General features: G+C 33.8%; 1 protein-coding gene across 3 annotated transcripts in view; it reads left to right on the top strand.

The window, feature by feature from the left end:
- WASHC4 (WASH complex subunit 4) overlaps window positions 1–16,078 on the top strand; it is a 51,042-nt gene that overhangs the window by 19,726 nt on the left and 15,238 nt on the right. For all 3 annotated transcript variants that reach the window (XM_084880108.1, XM_084880109.1, XM_084880110.1), the window contains 11 exons: window positions 652–777; window positions 2,891–2,998; window positions 3,503–3,649; window positions 3,772–3,851; window positions 6,499–6,604; window positions 7,339–7,455; window positions 8,563–8,731; window positions 9,024–9,178; window positions 12,137–12,211; window positions 12,484–12,588; window positions 15,126–15,260. In XM_084880108.1, coding sequence (XP_084736234.1) covers window positions 652–777; window positions 2,891–2,998; window positions 3,503–3,649; window positions 3,772–3,851; window positions 6,499–6,604; window positions 7,339–7,455; window positions 8,563–8,731; window positions 9,024–9,178; window positions 12,137–12,211; window positions 12,484–12,588; window positions 15,126–15,260 — 1,323 coding nt within the window. The remainder of the gene's footprint in view (window positions 1–651; window positions 778–2,890; window positions 2,999–3,502; window positions 3,650–3,771; window positions 3,852–6,498; window positions 6,605–7,338; window positions 7,456–8,562; window positions 8,732–9,023; window positions 9,179–12,136; window positions 12,212–12,483; window positions 12,589–15,125; window positions 15,261–16,078) is intronic.

Consider the following 16,078-nt stretch of genomic DNA (forward strand, 5'->3'; position numbering starts at 1 on the left):
ACATTTTGAAATTCTTAGTTCTGGAGAGTCCTTAGCTCTTATCTTAAGCTTCAGACAGATAGGAGTCTTTTTTTTTTTTTAATTTTAAAAAATAATTTATTTTTTAAAACCTTAAGGTATAATGGTTCTCTGAAATTAATTTTTTACATTCATCAGTCTTATAGTAGGACATTCCAAATACGTAAGTTACCACAAATTCAGGATATAAATCAATAGATATGACCAGTTCCATTTCCTAATGGGAAATGAATAAGATCCAAGATTGTGAAAAATCAGATAGGAGTCTTTATCTTCTTGTGTGGCAGATAAGGTACGGTGAAGTGGTATCTTCTTGACATTCTAAGAATTTTTCTGAAGGTATTTTTTTTTAATGTAAGGATTCTTTTAACTGTGATTATACACTATAATTTCAACAGTACTAAACTTCTGGCATGTGATAGATTAAAAAATCTTTTAAGGGCTGCTTGAAACTTAACCACATGTATAACATTGTGTGGGGAAGAGTATTTAGAAATCACATGAGTTGACTTTAAAATGAACTTTAGAAATACTAGTTACTGGTAAATTAATGAATAATTATTACATAGAGATTGAAATTGTGAAGAAATGAAATATTTTTGTGTGATTATAATCAATGTTTTATTTTTATAGGGCTTCTTATATGCATACAGTATTAGTAATATTATTAAAACCACAATGAATCTCTACATGTCCATGCAAAAGCCAATGACCAAAACCTCAGTTAAGGCATTATGCAGGCTTGTTGAACTTCTCAAGGTAGGTTTTAGATTATTTTACTTTGCCATTATAATTTAGAAATGACCTCAGTCTTAAATTATGATGATTCTCTAAAATTTGACATTCTGATTATATGAGAATAACAAGTTATGGGAAAGTATACTTACCTCTCAGTTGGATAAAGGAACTAGCCATTGAAAGAAATTCATGATTAACATTTTGTGAATGGCCAATATATTGATACTATATTAAGAGTTAACATGTAATGAGACAGAAAAGAAGGAAAATGAAAGGTAGCCTAAGCATTAGTAAAGATTTACCTGTGGAAGGTTAAGCATGTTGTATGAGTTAAAAAAATAATACCCATGCAGCATTATCCATTATTTTGTGGTGTTCAAATGCACAGGAGGATAGCCAAGACGTGGCTGTTTATTTTGTAATTTAGAGAAAGTGCTGTAATCTTGTGATTGAATAGTTGTCTATTTTTAGGAGTGGTCAAATAAATTTAGAACCAGAGTATACTTCTGGAAATATGATAAAATATTTCTTAGCTTACTCTATATAATTAAAAGTAAAAGCCCCTTTAAGCAGGAGTCTACGTAACCTCTTTTAAAAATTGAAATTAAGAGACACTAGTAAATTTCTGCTAGTAATGCCTTTTAGGTTAGCTTAGGAAATAGAGATTTTTTTTGAGATTGTGCCTTTGGATTTTTAGTTTTTTTTCCTCTAAGAAAATGTTATCAGCTATGTTTAATTTTTAAGAAGTATAAATACAGAAGTTTATATCAGCATAATTAAAAATAAATACTAAAAGACTATCATCCCAATTAAGAAATAGAATATTATCTATATTTTCAAAGCCCCCTGTGTTGTCTCTCCTGATTGCATCTTATCCTGTCCCCTCAGGAAACCATTGTCCTGAATTTTATGCTTATCATTCCCTTGTTTTTTTAGTTTACCACATAAGGATGAATCTATATACCATTCATTGTTCAGTTAATATATGTTTTTGAAGTTTATATTAATGGAATAATTCTTCATGTATTCTTTGACTTGACTTTTTTAAAGAAAAAATTAAAAAAAAAAAAGACAAGTCAAAGGTATTACATATGTGTCCTTATCCTCATTTTTCCTACCCCCACCCCCTCTTACTCCTGCCCTCACCCCCCTGTTGTCTGTATCCATTGGTTAGGCTTATTGCATACATACAAGTCCTTTGGTTGATATCTCCCCCTTCCCCCACCCTCCCCTACCTTCCCTCTCAGATTTGACAGTCTGATTGATGCTAAGCCAGTCAGAGAAAGATAAATGTCACATGATCTCACTCATTTGTGGTATATAGTGATGAACATAAACTGATGAAAAAAACAGATTTAGTGACTTGCCTTTTTTTTTTACTCAAAATTTTGAATTTGAACTTATCCATACTGAGATGAATAGCTGTAGTTCTGACCTTTCCATTGCTGCGTAGTTTTCCTGTGGATGAATTTTTGGGTTGCTGTCATTTTTGTATATGTTTTTTGATTTACTTGTGCCAGAGTTTTTTCTGAGGTATTATATAGGAGTGGATTGTGTTATGTACCTGGTCAACTTTTCAAGATGATGCCAAATTATTTTCCAAAGTAGTTATATCACTTTACATACTTCCCACAATATATCAGACTTCCCATTGCTCCCCAACTGACTAATATTGGTATTATAAGGCATATTTATTTTTGGCAAATTAGTGTATATAAATGGTATTGATTATGATTTTAATGTTTTTTCCTGATTATTAATGATAGTATCTTTTCAAAATTTAATTAACTGTTTCTTTGTGAAAAATCTGTTCATGTCTTTCATTCAGTTTTATATTGAATTATATGTCTTTAATATTTCATGCACTGGGGGTCTTCAATATTCTAACTACTAATCCCTTGTGTTTGGCAAATACTTTCTCATACTTTGGCTTGCCTTTTTATTTTCTTTATAGTGGTTTTTGATGAACAGAAATTCTTAATTGTATTATACTTAAATTTATCAGTCTTACCCTTTATGGTAGTGCTTTTTGCATCTCGTAAGTTCTTTACCTAGCCCGAGGTAATAAACATATTCTGTAATTTTGCCTAAAAGTTTTAAGTTAATTTTTAAGACTACTTCTGGTCTTTTTTAGGCCATAGAGCATATGTTCTACAGGAGAAGCATGGTTGTGGCTGATTCAGTTTCACATATAACACAGCACCTTCAACATCAGGCTCTAAATTCCATTTCTGTGGCCAAGGTATGAAAGTTGTTATATATTCAGCATAATTAGCTGTTTAGTTTATTCTTCTGTTGCTTTTTATGTGTTTTCTGGTTCAGCCTGTTACTCCATTCCTTCAAACATAACATTCTTGTTTATTTATCTCCACAGTATTTTGTGATTTTTACTAGAGTGCTCAGGGTTATCTTTCTCTGAACTTGTAATAAATTAACACATTAAAAAATGATATTGTATGTAATTTTAAATTATGATGTATCTTTTTAAAATAAAATATTTCCTTATTAAAATAACAATGGAAATCTTAAAGTATGTCTGATACAGATTTGCTGTCTCTAACAGTGCTAATCAATAATGTTACATAAGAAATAAGCACACAACAATGTCAGGAGACGCTCAACAGGGAAAGTATTGTTGAAGCTCTCTTAAAGTGAATCATGGAAAAGATTATTGAGGAGATTTCCTTTTGAATCTTTGGTTAATTGCCTCAGAAGTAAAGCTAATATGTCCTCTTTTCTCTTTAAGAAAAGAGTAATTTCTGACAAAAAATATAGCGAACAGCGTCTTGATGTGCTCTCTGCTTTAGTTTTGGCTGAAAACACTCTAAATGGACCAAGCACAAAGCAGAGGCGCCTTATTGTTTCTTTGGCACTCAGTGTTGGCACACAATTGGTAAGTGTATTGCTAATAGTTATGCAATAAAAATGAGCTTTGAGATTTCATAGTTTTCGTCTCATTGACCCTGTTTTTACTTTGACTGCAACTTCTCTGCCTTTTTTCCTCTTCCCTGGTAGAAAACATTTAAAGATGAAGAACTCTTTCCACTTCAAGTAGTCTTGAAAAAGCTGGATCTTATCAGTGAACTTAGAGAAAGGTAAGTAGGGATTTATAATGATACTCAAAAGGTGTGGTTAATGCCCTGGCCTGTGTAGCTCCGTTGGTTGAGTGTCGTCCTGTGCACCAAAAGATTGCCAATTTGATTCCTGGTCAGGGCACATGCCTGGGAGCATGCTGGAGGCAGCAGATCGTTTCTCACTCACAGCTGTGTTTCTCTTTCTCTCAAAAAGTCAGTCAGTCTCTCTCCCTCTCTCTCTCTCTCTCTCTCTCTCTCTCTCTCTCTCTCTCTCTCTATATATATATATATATATATATATATATATATATATATATAAATAAATAAAAGGCTAATATGCTAAGTTTCCTTATCTCTGTCTGGGTAATGATGTCACATAGCAATGCCTGGCTTCCTTTTCCTAGCAATGACTAGCCTCCTTGCAGTTTCTTCAGTCCAGGAATGGGACTTGGTTGATAGCCAGGTGCAAACACTTTACACAATAACCAAACTTCTGTGAAGAGTTTTCCGAGCCTCATCTCATTTGATCCTCAAAGAAGTCCTAGAGTAGGTAGATAGGAAACTCGGTAGAATCCTATTTTCTTTTCATTAGCTGAAAAATGGAGATTTAGAAAGCTTAGAAGTTTGACCCGACTGAAAAAAAGTAGGAAATGGTGGACTTGAAAATGACCTCAGGTTTTCTCACTGTGCAGAATATGGTCAAATGCTGCTGCAATGGAATATTTTACTCTTTGTTCTCCTTGCGTGATCTACAATGATAATCTGCTTCGTGTTGATATTTACTATTGTGTTTCTGACAATTACCTGAAAGAGAAGTTGTGGTGCTTCACTGGGCTGGAAAAAATTTAGCTAAGTCAGAAAGCAGATCTAATTAAGCAAATTTGTTCTGTATCTATAAAAGGCTAAGTTGACTCTCTCACTAGTTCCAATCACACCTGTGTGTTTTGATCTGTCATTGTCAATCGTGAATTTGGTTGACACCTCTTATAGAGAAAGGGCAAACAGCAATATTAAAATGTTTCTTCTAATTTCCTTTTAGTGTGCACAAATTCGTGCACTGGGCTACTAGTCAATTATAAAAATCTTAAAAGAAAAAATGGTGGGGCTAATGAAACATCAATTGTCTTTTTAGCATATCAAGAGGAGAAATGTAACCCAGATAGACCATTAGTTCCTCTTTGCAATTTCTTGAGCATAACTAGAATTAGACTGTTACCAGGGATCATATTTCCTTAGCTTTGTCCTATAGTAAGGGTATAGCTCCTGGAAGAACTCACAGGAGACCACATGTTGTAGCTGTGAGAGCATTTGGAGGACTCTGATGCTCATTGTGATTGTTGTGATGGGTACCTATAGTGGACGTTTAAAATAGTTGCTTTTTCATAAGGCTTCATCTGTTTGTGAGAGGCTTAGAGATCCATGTCAAATAGTATTCTGTAATTTTATTTTGAGATCTGAATTTGAATTGCATTGTTGGTAGCCAGTTACTAATTTTGGGAAGGCTTATTTTTTAATTCCTGTGGCTTGATTTATTTATTTTTAACTAAAGAGTAAGGGAAAAGGAGTCTTCTGAATTTTAATTCCCAGCCATATTAAGGTTACAGCACAATTTCCATTTAATGTTTATATTTACAACAATAGTTTTGTTCTGAGAAGCAGAAATTTTTGTAGTTAGTGGCATTTAACATTCCATCTCTGTAAGTAACACTGGTGGTCTTGATCCAGCATCTAGAAGGGTTCAGGAAACCTGGAGAAGGGGCTGTGTGTAAAATAAATAAGAGTCCAGAGACTAACATAATTTTGAAAGGCATTTTGGGGGTGCAGAGGAGCCTGGCTAAAGAAACCAAGTTCTCCTTATCTCAGGACCCCTTGCTTTTTATTAACACAATTTGTCCTAAGGCAAGGTGGAAATATACACATCAAAGGCCAGAGTTAGGTACAGAATTCATTGTCAGTTTGGGGAATAGCCTATGGCTGTTCAGGTGTTTGGCCAGTAGGAGGCAATAACATGTAGATTAAGATGCTCTTAGCTTTGGCAGCAAGCAATCATCCTTTTCAGGTTTGGGGAAATGCCTTTAGCCATTCCCAACTGGTGATAAAATATGTGTCTCAGCCCTTGTTGAGTCCCCAAGTTCCATCAACCTTTCAATGAAACCCTTGCAATTATGACATGCTGGAACTGGCTTCTGGCAGGAAAAAATACTGAATTGGTTTCTTTATAAGATATTTAATGATCATTTTGTTGCCCCATAAGGTATGAACTAGTCAGTTGCAAATATTGTAGACATATTAACTATAACTAGTTTCTGTTTTTCTTTTGGCCACAGTTTTTAAAAAGGCTTTGCTGTTCAGTTTTGAGACAGGTAAAAGGTGCATGTGATTCAAGTATTGTAAGTGTAGACATAAGATGACATTGAACATGTATTTTAAAATCTTCCATTTAAAAGTTATATTGTATTTCACATATTCTTTAAAGATAAAGCATGTGTGCAGAATTCTGAAACTGCCAGTATTAGAGTATTTTTTACCTTTGTTCAATTTGAAACATTTTGTGGCTTTTCTGTACTAACTTTGGGTTAAGTGATGTAGGGGACACAAAAACGAGTAAGGAGTTAGTTTTGGGGAGTACTTCAATTTTGGTACCTTTAATTACCCCTTTACATTGTAGAGTGCAAGCACAGTGCGACTGTTGTTTTTTATACTGGCATCGAGCTGTCTTCCCAATTTATTTAGACGACGTATATGAAAATGCCGTTGATGCAGCTAGATTACATGTAAGTACAGGATAATGAAGAATAAACCCATCACTTTTAATCACTGTACAAACTATTCTAATTCTTTTTAAAATAGATCGGTTGATTTAATAAATCATTTTAAAATTAACTGTTAATGCTGTTTTATACATTGCTGTGCATATTCAATAGCATTTATACAGGCTATAGTAAAATTTCATATAACACTTAGTAAATTAATTTTAATATATTTAACACTTCCCCTCATATTCCTAATCATTCTCATTTTTTTTATTTTATTTTATGTCACAGTTATTTAGACCTTTGTGTTTCTGTATGGAAAGAAATGTATTTGAATGCTCAAAATAGGAAAGAATAAGTGAATGTGAATTTTTTGTATACTTTAGAGCAGGGGTCTTCAAACTACGGCCCGCGGGCCACATGCGGCCCGCAGAGGAGTCTGATCCGGCCCGCCAGGTTTTTTGGGCAGTGAGCGCAGCCGAGGTGTTACAGTAGGAATTAGTAGTTCATATAGTCTGGCCCTCCAGCTCTCTGAGGGACCATGATCTGGCCCCCACTTTAAAAAGTTTGAGGACCCCTGCTTTAGAGACTAAAAGCTGACTCATTTAGGAAAGGAAGACAGTCATGTATAAAAAGAGAAAGCAATTAGCCTTCAGAGTGAGGTTTTGTCTTTCAAGATAGATAATTAATTTTGTAATATTTAGATTAGAGACCTGGCTTTTATAAATTCATGCACATTTTCATTTTCTTCTTAGTACATGTTCAGTGCTTTACGGGACTGTGTACCTGCTATGATGCATTCAAGACATTTAGAGTCCTATGAAATACTTCTGGATTGCTATGACAAGGAAATTATGGAAATTTTAAATGAGGTAACATCATATTTGAGATTGAAAAACTTAGACTATGTATTTGGAATGCAATGTTTGGAAAAACATTTTGGATTGAAGCAGGCTTTCACATATTTAAAATCATTTATAAATCACTTTCTAGAGCAAAGAAACCATTTTTAGTTATAATATCACTATTGTGCTCAATTGGTCTTTATATTCTAATTTTTTATATAGAGTAGAAATTTGGAAAATTTTCTTCACTTTAGTAAATAGTATATATTTAAATTTCTGTTTATTAGAAGAATGCAAATACAAAATTAGTTTGAATATTGAATGCTACTACTAATAATACACTTAAGACAGCTGTCAATATTTTATTAATTTGGAGAGCTACTGACTAAAAGGGGACATTATATATTTGAAAGATTTGTGTAGTAGAAATAATTCAAATGCAATATAGTATATCCTTCCCTGTTTGAATGAAGTATTATAAACACTGTTATCTTTAAAATTAAAGTTCCATCTATTGATATTTTTATTTGGAAGTAATTAAAAATGAGTAAACTTCACAATATAAACCATATTCAGATTTGATAAAGTTTGGGAAATTTTTCATAATTTCTTCTATTAAATATTATTTAGAAAACAAAATATGACATGACAGTATTTGGAACTCCATAGAAGACCAGAAAAGATTATTAATTCATTACTTTTAGCTCAATGTGTTTTGTGATTTTTAATGATTATTATAAGGAAGCTTTAGAAATATTTCTTTTCCATTTTCTCAAGATTTTGTTGTTGTTTGTTCCCATAAATCTTATGCTTTATAGTATACATTCATGTTTCTTGTAATGAAGCCATTGGCATTAGCTTTTGATTTTTTTTAAAGGGTGTTAAAGTATTAATGAAAATAAAAACTTTTTACTGCTTCCTGGGCAGAAAACTAATTGGTTTAAAATGGAGAGCAATGTAATTTTCACATTCCCAATAAAAATAGTATTTTACCGTAGAGTACTTGGATCCTTAAGCCAGTTTGACAAATTTTTCAACATTTCATTGATTATAAAATGCTAATGGTTAAAGCATAGGCAAACAGTATAATTGAATTATTTTGAAAAATTAAGATATTGATTATTTTGTGAATAGCACTTGCTGGACAAGTTGTGCAAAGAAATAGAGAAGGATCTGCGACTTTCTGTGCATACTCATTTAAAGCTGGATGACCGAAACCCTTTCAAAGTTGGCATGAAAGATCTGGCCCTTTTTTTCTCTCTGAATCCAATTCGGTTTTTCAATCGTTTCATTGACATTCGAGGTGAGTGTTCTGCTTTCCTTCTGAAAGTCATATTCTATATCTTTTTGCCCTCACTATAAAAAAAAATAACAAAAATGAAACTTGGATCTTATATCCTTTTTAGTATTAGTCCATTCTTTAATTTCCTTTTGTTTGTGTACTTTTATTTTCCTAGCATCTTATTTAGAAAGAGGAAATTTAATGTTCAAAGACAGGTTGTTGTTTTTTTAATTTCATTTCTCTTCCTTTTCTATCATTTCATGAATCTATAATTTTTTTGGGAAAAAAACATACTTTTTTTCTTTTCTTTTAGCTTATGTAACTCACTACCTAGATAAGACGTTCTACAATCTTACAACAGTAGCTCTTCATGATTGGGCCACTTACAGTGAAATGAGAAATTTAGCTACTCAGCGCTATGGATTGGTTATGACAGAGGCACATCTTCCTAGTCAGACTCTGGAACAGGTATGGTATAAAATGTTTCTAGCAGAGTCTGATTGTAGCATAACATTTCTTTAAGAAATCTTTTTTTAACTTTATTATTACATCTTTATTTTTTAAGAAAATATTTGCTTTATAAAATCTCATACATAAGAATAAAAATTAAGATGGTAATTTGCTTTATGAGAGAAATTACCATAGGCTTCCTGTTTACACTTCAACTTTTGGTGAACATTTGAAATACTGGCATTCCTTGGAGATATGCAGGTTTGATTCTAGACCATTGCAATAAAAGTGAATATCCCAGGAAAGCCAAGTCACACGCATTTTTTGGTTTCTTAATGTATATACAAGTTATTTGTACACTGTACTGTAATCTAAGTGTGTAATAGCATATGTCTTAAGAAAACAATGTATATACCTTAATTTAAAATACTTTTTGCTATAATAAGCTATCATCTGAGCTTGTTGGAAAATGGCACTGGTCGACTTACTTGATCAAGCAGGTTGCCACAAACATTTAGTTTGTAAAAATGCAGTATGTAGAAAGTGCAATAAAGCGAAGCACAGTAAATGTTCTGGAAACATACTGGGATATCCAGGTGATTTCTGCAGAATTATAAAAAGTTTAGTCAAGGACACACAACTGATTATAAACCAAGATATAATACATAAACTTTAATATCTTAGGAAAAATGCTTAAATTTATCTATAATAAAAGTGTAATATGCAAATTGACCAAACGGCCAAACAGCAGAATGACTGTCTGGACAACCACGCTATGACACGCACTGGTGCAAGGCCAGCCAAGGCAGGTGTGACGTGATTGGTCGGGGGGGAGGGGGGGCCACCATTGCCCCACAATCATCCCAGAAAGAGGCCACTGGCCAGCAGGGCAATCCATTGGGGGGGCTTTGTGATAGCTCTCAAGAGGGAGGCCCAGGCCACCCTCTGTGGGTGATCGATTGGCTCCTGGGAACGGGGGTAGGGAGTAGGGGTGGGGGTGGGGGTGGTGGTGATGGCTGCGGATGCGAGCAGAGCCAGGCGAAGGCAGGTGCGGGTGAGTGGGGGGTATGAGGGGGGGCCCTTGAAGCAGCCAGGGCTACAAAGGCCTACCTTTGCACAAATTTCATACATTGGGCCTTTAGTACAATTATAAATGTATTTGTTCTTAAAATGAGTGCTCCGAAGCATTTAGCTTCATTGATTCAGTGAGCAAATTTCATTATGGCAGTTATCTTATGAGGTTTTCTTTCTGTTAATTAGCATGTATTTCTTTCTAAGATAATCCAGATAATATGTACCAAAAACATTTATTCCAAAATTTAAGGATCATAATTTTTCCTTCATCCCACTACGTATAGGAACCATTTCTGGAATTAGTAGGTATATCTTTTCATTCATTTATTTATGTTTAATATTTACTGAAAACATGCTGGCACTGAATTGTGTTTAGGGATAAAAAAATAAATAGAAATAGTCTCAGTTCATGTACTTACAGCCTAGTGGGAGAAGGAATGAGCAAACAAGCAGAAAAAGAATGCAGAAACACAGTTTTAACTTAAAACATGAGGAAAGCTATAATGAAAACTTTATCAGAGGGCTACTTTGAGCCCTAATTAGAAAGGCTAAAAACAATTTATGAGATACCATCAGGGGTTAGAGTAGTAACAGACTAAAGGTTTCTTAATCATTCATAACGAAGGGTTCATTAAAGGTGGCCTAGTGCAGTGATTAGCAAACTGCGGCTGGAGAGCTGAGGTTTGCCACTCTATTGACTAATGAGTTTGCCGACCACTAGGATAGGAGCTTAATCACAAGGAACAACAACAGCCTTATTGGAAGCGAGAGTATAGGTCAGTGGTCTGCAAACTCATTAGTTTGTCGTAGTTTGCCGACCACTGGTCTAGTGTAATTAAAGGAAGCATAAGGATTTGGAACTAGACTTTCTAAAATCCCTGGCTTCTGCCTTTTCCAAGTATTTGACCTTGATGAACTCCCTTGGCTTCATTTTATTCAGGTGTGGAATTTAGAATAATACCTTATTTTTTTTAGAATTATATAAAAAGAACCTTGTACAGTATCTGAAAAGTAGTACATATTTTATAAATATCACATGTCCTAACTATAATACCTTTTAGAATCTGGTCATGAGTTTATTTTGTAAAAAAAAAAAAAAAAAAAAAAAAAGGAGATCCCTGGGGAGACAGAAATATTCTCAAGAATGGTGGGGAAATTGTGTCATGGATCTTGGAATATTTAAACTTACCTGATTCTGTGTGTATAAAAGGGATAAGATAATAACCAGCCAGGTTTCTGCCAGGAGATAGTCCTGAGTGTACATGTTAGAAGGCTCTTTTAATCTTTGCTCATACTTTTGCATAGTTGTTTTTTAAAATAATTAAAAGATATTGGAGCCCTGGCTGGTGTGGCTCAGTTGGTTGGAGTGTTGTCTCATAGACTGAAAGGTCATGGGTTTGATTTCCAGTCCGGACACATACCCAGGTTGTGGGTTTGATCCCTGGTTGGGTGCTACTGATCAATTTTTCTCTCTCACATCTGTGTTTCTCTCTTCTCTGTCTCTCTCTCTTTCCTCTTAAAAAAAAAACAAACAATCCTGGGGTGATGATTAAAATATCTATAATAATAAAATCATAATATGTATGTCAATCGAATGGCTGAACAGTGGAATGACTGTTCGGATGTCTTTCTGGACGACCTTCTGGATGAAGCCAGGGCTGTGAAGGCTGAGGCAAGCCGTGGCGCCATGGCTGCGAGGGCTGAGCCCCTTGCACAAGTGTATATATATAGTGTATATATATATATATATATATATATATATATATATATATATATATATGTATATATATATATAGTATATATTGGGAAATGAATATAAATAGTAAGTCACTCTAGTAATACAAGTGTTACTTATTATCTTAAATTAATAATAATAGAGCTTCTTTGTGGATTGTTTTGCAGGGCCTGGATGTTTTAGAAATTATGAGAAACATTCATATATTTGTGTCTCGATACCTCTATAATCTCAACAATCAGGTGAGTGGGTCTTAGAATTTTTTTTTTTTTTTAATGTGTGTGGATATACAATAGGAAGGCTGAAGGGTAAAGAATTGATTCCCAATTGTGAAAATTGGTCAAATCAAAAAATAATTGTTTAGAGATCATCTTGCTTATTCCTTTGCTTTGATTGTATTATCTTGAATAAGTTTCCAATTAAATTTAATGAAATAGATTCTGAAATATTTTTGATAACTGATCAGGGATTGCTATGTATTGTGGTTATTTAGCATAAATTTGTTTCATTGCAGATTTTTATTGAACGAACAAGTAATAACAAACATTTGAACACTATTAATATTCGGCATATTGCTAATTCAATTCGAACACATGGCACGGGAATCATGAATACAACAGTAAGAATCTTTTTTGGGGGTTGGGTTGGTAATAGACCACTGTTCAATTTGTTATTTTGGAAAATAGTTTTTTCATAGAATGTTCTGGTCAGAATACCATCTATTTATATTATATTGGGATTTCCATTTTTCTGGTTGGTATAATTAAAATATATGGCACTAAAATTGTGTTGGATATGATAGAAGCTCTGTGACACAAAATGCACTTTACAATATGTTACCATCTCAGGGTCATCATAAAAGCAATAGAGATTTGAGAGCATCAGCATAAATTTATATGTCTCCGTGGATTGTCTGATATTTTCTCAAAGTTGCTTTGGAAAGGGAATCATTGATAACAGTATCTATCATTCATGCTGTTGTAATTTTTTTGGGGGGAGGGCGCATACTAATTATTTGATATCCATAAGAATAGCAATTACTCAAAGTATTTTGAATCTTCGAAATGGGCATCAGTCACTTGAAGAAATCACTTGAACTTGTATGCTGTTTTTCCTTCTGTGGAAGAGAGAAGCCTTTTAATTTGCCTGGTTTTCAGGGCATATTTATTTCTTTTTGAGGAAAAAAGAATGTGAATGCTTCAGTAGTAAAATGTTATAAACATATTTGGGAATAAGGGGATAGAAGTTATGTAACTAGAAAATTATATAGGGACCTTTGTAGTCTATAGTGGGGGAGCCATTGAAGTATTTAGTTGGTAAGTGATACATTTGGAGCTCTATGTTAGTGGTGTACCAGTATGGAAATGAGCCAGAAAGTCAGAGTTTAAAATTTAAAATAGGGGACTCATCCATGTAAGGGTCATGTCTGAATGTTTAACCTGTTAACCGAGCGGGACCTATAAATACGTCAAACATAAACACTATCGGGGGGGGGGGGGGTAGGACATATGAATACGTCCTTGAAATATATGTTGTGCCCTGAGAGGGATGGTATATATTTTTTGTAATCTTTATAATTGTTTGTAAAATTTATAATTTTTTATATTTTATTGATATTTTACAGAGAGGAAGAGAGAGGGATAGAGAGTTAGAAACATCGATGAGAGAGAATCATCGGTCAGCTGCCTCTTGCACATCCCCTACTGGGGATGCGCCCGCAACCAAGGTACATGCCTCTGACTGGAATCGAACCCGGAACCTTTCAGTCCGCAGGCTGACGCTCTATCCACTGAGCCAAACCAGTTTCGGCTGTAATTTTTTAATTCGATGTTTCCATTTTTTTGTTGGTATTCTTTTCTATTTGTTTGTAATTTTGTATTTTCCTTTGTGCTTTATATATAAATAAACGAAAAAATATATATTTCATTTATTTTAATTAAGTATAAATAAATAAAATAATAATATAAAATTACGTCCACTGGGCGTGACGTACTGACACGTCCTAGTGAAAGAGTATGCGTCCCTTGTACGTTGTGTAATTAAAAAGGGAACTCCCCGGTTAACAGGTTAAGGATAAATAAACTCTTTATCAAATGTTCATATAACAGATATAATTATGCACATATTTTACATGTAAGGCACTGTGCTAGGCATTAGGGTGACAAAAGCAGACATTTCCTACTCTCCTAGTAATTACAGTCTGGCAGGGGATATAGTTATTAATCAGTTAATCACATTAATGGTGTCTGATAATGATATAGTTACCAAAGAAGAATTAAGAGGAGAGGCTGGCATACCGGTAGTTACCCAGCGTTAAGAATGAGGAAGATAAAGAAGAGACTATTTCTACTAACATTGCTACTACTAATGCAATCAAGAGAGAAGGCAATTAAGCCACGAGAAGTTCTGAGAAAGCACCCATTTCTATAAAAGGGAAAATGAAGACTCTTAAAAATGGAATACATATGCTAAAACAATTAGTATTTGAAGATGGTAGGGATGGAATTTAGTACAGGACTTCCATCTGTAGGTCAGAATTATTTATGTTATTTTGCCTTTAATCTCAGCTCACATTTTAATTTTTCAGAGTTTTAGTTGAGGCCTTTTGTTACTCATTCTCAAAGTTACCTACCCTTCTTAGTTTAGAAATTATTGCAGTTGAGGTTTAACAATTTAACGTATACTTGTTTAAAATGTCTGCCACTCCTGTTAGACTATAAACTTCGTGATGAGAACTGTGTCTTTCATAACTTGCATGTAAGAAGTGCTCAGAATGATAAATAATTGCATGTTTACTGTCTTCAGTATCATTTTAGATATGAATGTTAGTAATAAGTAATCTTATAAATGGAGAAACAGAAACTTCTGACTGGTGTGTTACTTAAAAACAAGAGTATTGAACCTGATACTGTGATTCTTTCTAAAGCTCTTAGTTCTATTATGAAAGTATTTTCCATTTCTTTTCCTTTTGTAGTAAACATATATAAGGGGAATTCATAGGAAGCTCTATAAAGTTAGGGAATAAAAATTTTTATTTAAATATTTCAGGTCCAATGTAAATTAGACTTTATAAATTTTAGACTTTGATATAAATAATTGTGATTCAATAATATTGATTTTAAATTAATTTTTATATTAATTTTTCCAATTTTATAGGTTAATTTCACATACCAGTTTTTGAAAAAGAAGTTCTATATATTTAGCCAGTTTATGTATGATGAACATATCAAATCCAGATTGATTAAAGACATTCGATTTTTCAGGGAAATCAAGGACCAAAATGATCATAAGGTATTTTACATAATCTTTTTAAGGCATTTCAGTTCAACTGTTTGTGTGTATAGCAAATGGTTAACAAAAATGGAGTAATACTATACATACTATTTTACAGTGTGCTTATTACATGTCAGTGCATATAAATCTACCACGTACTTTTTAAGAGTTGATAGTAAACATGTATATCGAAACTTATTAAACTTTTTCCCACTAATGAATATTTCGTGTTTTGTTTTTTAATCATTTTTCAGTGTTACAAACAGTGCTATAGGTAGCATCCTTATCTGTAAGACATATTCCTTGAAGAGAAATTTTTAGGGCAAAGAATATGTGTATTTAATATTTGGATACATACTATACCAATTGACATCCCAACCTATCTATAGCTATAAAAGGCCAATATGCAAAGTCCCCACGGGAGTTCAACCAGGAGACTGGGAGTTCTATTGCTCACTATGGCGTGCACTGACCACCAGGGGCAGCAGTCAGCAGCTGGAAGGCCCTGATTGGCCCTGATCGTCGGCCAGGCCTAGGGACCCTACCACCATGAATTTCGTGCACCAGGCCTCTAGCAATTTATAAGGATGCTGTTTTCTCTTCATCCTCCAGGCTGAGTTTTCTCAGTGAAGTAAAGAATTATAAGTGGTAACAGTACAGAGCCACATAGCCACTTGGATAGAGAATCAGTAGCCTTAGTTGGGTCATACATTTGATTTGCCACATCCAGAACTATTTTAATTACCCTTCTTAAGCATTACTTAGTTCCAACTGTCTTATATACTAGTTGCAATTCTCTTCAATGTCAGAGCAGAAAAATACTGCTTTCTTGTAAA

The sequence above is a fragment of the Pipistrellus hanaki genome (assembly GCF_964339955.1).
Source record: "Pipistrellus hanaki genome assembly, chromosome: 3".
Classification (NCBI taxonomy): domain Eukaryota; kingdom Metazoa; phylum Chordata; class Mammalia; order Chiroptera; family Vespertilionidae; genus Pipistrellus; species Pipistrellus hanaki.